This window comes from Oncorhynchus clarkii, chromosome 2 (assembly GCF_045791955.1).
Source record: "Oncorhynchus clarkii lewisi isolate Uvic-CL-2024 chromosome 2, UVic_Ocla_1.0, whole genome shotgun sequence".
Classification (NCBI taxonomy): Eukaryota; Metazoa; Chordata; class Actinopteri; order Salmoniformes; family Salmonidae; genus Oncorhynchus; species Oncorhynchus clarkii.
In genome coordinates, this window is record NC_092148.1 from 6,555,175 (window position 1) to 6,559,804 (window position 4,630).

The window sequence follows — 4,630 nt, forward strand, 5'->3', positions numbered from 1 at the left end:
ACCAGAGCACCTTCTTCCACATGTTTGGTGTGTCTCCCAGGTGGCTTGTGGCAAACTTTAAACAACACTTTTTATGGATATCTTTAAGAAATGGCTTTCTTCTTGCCACTCTTCCATAAAGGCCAGATTTGTGCAATATACGACTGATTGTTGTCCTATGGACAGAGTCTCCCACCTCAGCTGTAGATCTCTGCAGTTTATCCAGAGTGATCATGGGCCTCTTGGCTGCATCTCTGATCAGTCTTCTCCTTGTATGAGCTGAAAGTTTAGAGGGACGGCCAGGTCTTGGTAGATTTGCAGTGGTCTGATACTCCTTCCATTTCAATATTATCGCTTGCACAGTGCTCCTTGGGATGTTGAAAGCTTGGGAAATCTTTTTGTATCCAAATCCGGCTTTAAACTTCTTCACAACAGTATCTCGGACCTGCCTGGTGTGTTCCTTGTTCTTCATGATGCTCTCTGCACTTTTAACGGACCTCTGAGACTATCACAGTGCAGGTGCATTTATACGGAGACGTGATTACACACAGGTGGATTGTATTTATCATCATTAGTCATTTAGGTCAACATTGGATCATTCAGAGATCCTCACTGAACTTCTGGAGAGAGTTTGCTGCACTGAAAGTAAAGGGGCTGAATAATTTTGCACGCCCAATTTTTCTGTTTTTGATTTGTTAAAAAAGTTTGAAATATCCAGTAAATGTCGTTCCACTTCATGATTGTGTCCCACTTGTTGTTGATTCTACACAAAAAAATACAGTTTTATATCTTTATGTTTGAAGCCTGAAATGTGGCAAAAGGTCGCAAAGTTCAAGGGGGCCGAATACTTTCGCAAGGCACTGTATATTGTGATCACTATATCACATGGATTTGGATACTGCTTTAAAGTTCATTTCTGCCTTATTAGTAAAGATGTGATCAATACATGTTGATGATTTCATTCATATGAATTACATACATCTTTATGTGACCTAACTACTTTACACTCAACAATTTTTTTTAAATGCAACATGTGAAATGTGGGTTTCATGTTACATGAGCCACCATAATTTGCAAATAAATTCATTAAAAATCCTACAATGTGTGTTTCTGGATTTTTTTTCTCATTTTGTCTGTCATAGTTGATGTGTAGCTATGATGAAAATTACAGGCCTCTCTCATCTTTTAAGTGGGAGAACTTGCACAATTGGTGGCTGACTAAATACTTTTTTGCCCCACTGTGTTTGTATTACTCTCAAATCAAATCAAATTGTATTGGTCACATACACATGGTTAGCAGATGTTAATGCGAGTGTAGCGAAATGCTTGTGCTTCTTGTTCCGACCATGCAGTAATATCTAACAAGTAATCTAACAATATGTTAATTGAACTATCACATTTTATTGATAGGTAGTAACAAGTGCCTCAGGGTATTTCACTTAGTAATGTTTATATAATATTTTATTTATTTTCTCACTTTGTAACTTCTACTGATATTTATCTGCTTCATCTGCAGAAAAATAAATCAGATTGTTTTCCTGTAGTAACATGAACAGGTTGCCAGTGATTTAATGAAGATGTGAGTGTTGTAACAGACTGCAGAAAACGTCGGACAATAATGGAGGATAAAAATGTTGAATCTCATCTGCACATCTAGAATTAAATGGAAAAACATGTTCTGAAACAAATATTCTACAATAAAATACTGTAGGTATTTGAGCAAACCAATGAACTAACCATCCTGTTAATGACAAGATCCACACGTCTTTTTCAGCATGTTAATGTTTAAAGGGAAGGAGTTCCTCTTGGTGTAATAAAACAACTGAAGATTGGGAGACTGATTTTGAGCGATTTTCGCACACATTCATACAATTTTGGTACATTCTTTTATTTGTTTGGTTGTTCGATTGTATATTTTTTTAATCCCTATTTCAGATCATTAATTAGTTACAATTCAAAAGAACACAATTATTATTTCCTTATAGCACTTCCTTGATACTCCCTCCCAAAGTAGCCTCGACCAATTAGTAAACAATGTCTGACTTCTCAATAGTGACTGACTAAAGGTGTTCTTTGTCATGCTCCTTCCATCTAGAACTGATGGAATGTTCAGCAGGTATAAATGCAGTTCTTTGAGGAAGCAGTACACTAGAATGACCTGGCAGAGACAGAGAGACAAGAAGCTTTCACAGGTTTTCACACACATCTCAAGATAGCACTGTGGGTAACTACACAACTAACTAAATTGAAAATGTGCACTTGTATTTAATACATAATACTGGTGTGGGAAATGTTATGAAGTTAATACTCATTATTTCTTGGTACTGGGGCACAAACATTTTGGCCCTTTTGCCACAAAATTTAAATTCAATGATCTGACATTATTTTTAATGTGACAGTAGCTTAGCACTGCAAGAGTGATTGTAGTAAACAAGAGTAGGTTCAACTTTTTAGAGCTGTTTTATAACATTTCACATTCAAGAATGGTTTGTTGTTAGTTACATCACAATTCAAAAGGTTATTTTATTTTCCCTCCTAGGAAACACTGACCTGACAGGTAAAGTTACTTATTTGTTTTGACAAACTACTATGAAAAACATTATTAACTACATTATTTCAAGTTTTACCATTTAAAGTGAAATGGAATGAGAGTAAAATTGACTGAAATTAAAGGTCTTAAGTGTTGATGCCTCACTTTTGCAGAATGTTCTTAATCCTGGTTGTCACAATGTTCTTGGCTGGCTGCTTGGCTTTGCGTGAGTTATAAAAATACAATTCTGAATTATAATGATTAAATAATAGCTTTTGTGCTTTCACCAACTTGTCTTTTCAGTTAGACTTAGGAGTTCTTCTTTGAGACATAAACTGATGGATTAAATCATTGCAGAATGTACTTCAGTTAATTCATCTGCACTTTATTCGTGATATAAAGATCTTTCAGAAATGTGTTGGTAAAAATAAAATTATGTATATATAAATATGTATTATTAATATAGTAAATATAGTAAACATATTGGCCATGTTATTTTAGCCATCAAAGACCCCTACTCGTATTCCTCTGCGGTGGGTCAGGGAAGTGGCACCCCATTTGCTTCCTACGGTGAGGGGCGCATCACGGGAGTCAGAGTGTGGGAGACCAACAACTACTACTACTACTACTACTACTACTACTACTACTACAACTACAACAGCAACAACTACATCAGCGGGTGAGCAGACTCTGACCCATGAACAGACACCACTGACTCAGTCCAACTACACTGCCCAACACACACTACTGACTCATTCCAACTACACTACACAACATTCACCACGACTTAGTCCAACTACACTACCCAACAAACACTCTTTCTTTCTTTCTTTCTTTCTTTATTTATTTATGTATTTATTTATTTGTTGTGTTTATTACATATTCAGTTTATGACCAAACAATATTGTTATCGTATCTAACCCAGAGTACAATGTAAAATGTAATTCCTTGATATTCTCTGACGCTACCTGCTGTCTCAGTCTGAATGTGCCTTATCAAAACACAACCAACGAGAAAAGCTTCCTCTGTTTTAGGTTCCAGCTGAAATACGGCAACACCTGGTCTCCTGTGTTCGGTAACAAAGGGAGTGAAAAGCAGGAGATGGAGCTGTTTAATGATGAGGCCATCGTTGAGGTGTCTGGGAAGTACAACCCAGCAGACTACATCTGCTACCTGGTGTTAACCACCAACATGGGGCGCACTCTGTCAGCCGGCCTGCCCAACCAGGTCTCCTTCAACTTCTACCCATCCAACATGGGCAATGAGCTGAGGATCCTCAGCGGTCGCTTCAACGGTGCTGGAATCACCTCCATCGGAGCCCACTGGGGATTTGTGGACATGGAAGGGGCTGGAAACAGTACTCTGGGAACAGCACTGGAAACAGTAACTCCTATTTATTAGGGGAAAAAAGTATGTCTTGCTCTTTGGGATGGTATCCCAGATACAGATTAAGCCTAATCCTGGACTAGTTACTTTCAATGGAGATTCTCCATTCAACATGCTTTTTAGTCCAGGAGTAAACTTAATCTGGGTCCAGGAAACTGACCAGGAAACTGACGGATGTTTGACAGACGCTGACAGAACAGTTTTTATTTCACTATCTGTTTGTTATTTCACTTTTATTTCACTGATTGAATTGGAATGTTTTGAGTACTTTGGAAGTACTTTTGAGGTGATTCCTCACTTGAAGCAGTACAAAAATATTTCTTAACATTCAAATTCATTCAGTTCAAATTCTCATGAAGCATCCATTAGATAGGAATATTCAAACAGTCCTGTCAGCTTGGGTCAACATGCATTGTTATCACATTTTATCACAATAAAGGAAAGATTCATATGGGATTTAAAGGATGAGTTATATCTTTGATTAATGGAACAATCAAATATTATGGGGAGATAATAGTGTTTCAGGGTGTTTCACCTTCACTATTTTATACACTCTGCATTTGTTATTTGTTGATCCTTTTCTGCTACATCTGCTTCTGGACATTTTAATAAAAAGCATATCTTTAATCATTATATTTCATTGTATTCCTTTTAATAAGACAATACATACAGTAGTGGCCAGAAGCTACGATAAACTAATCTGTCATCTTAACAAACCCTACCTCAATGGTGTCA

At 37.0% G+C, this 4,630-nt stretch overlaps 1 protein-coding gene across 1 annotated transcript; it reads left to right on the forward strand.

Moving 5' to 3' along the window:
• Positions 1 to 2,665: 2,665 nt before the first annotated feature.
• On the forward strand, positions 2,666 to 4,002 carry LOC139378962 (zymogen granule membrane protein 16-like). Its single transcript, XM_071121610.1, has 3 exons — positions 2,666 to 2,735; positions 3,011 to 3,188; positions 3,544 to 4,002. Exons 1-3 carry the CDS (start codon positions 2,666 to 2,668, stop codon positions 3,908 to 3,910), a joined length of 615 nt encoding a protein of 204 aa, XP_070977711.1. The 3' UTR covers positions 3,911 to 4,002.
• Positions 4,003 to 4,630: the final 628 nt, after the last annotated feature.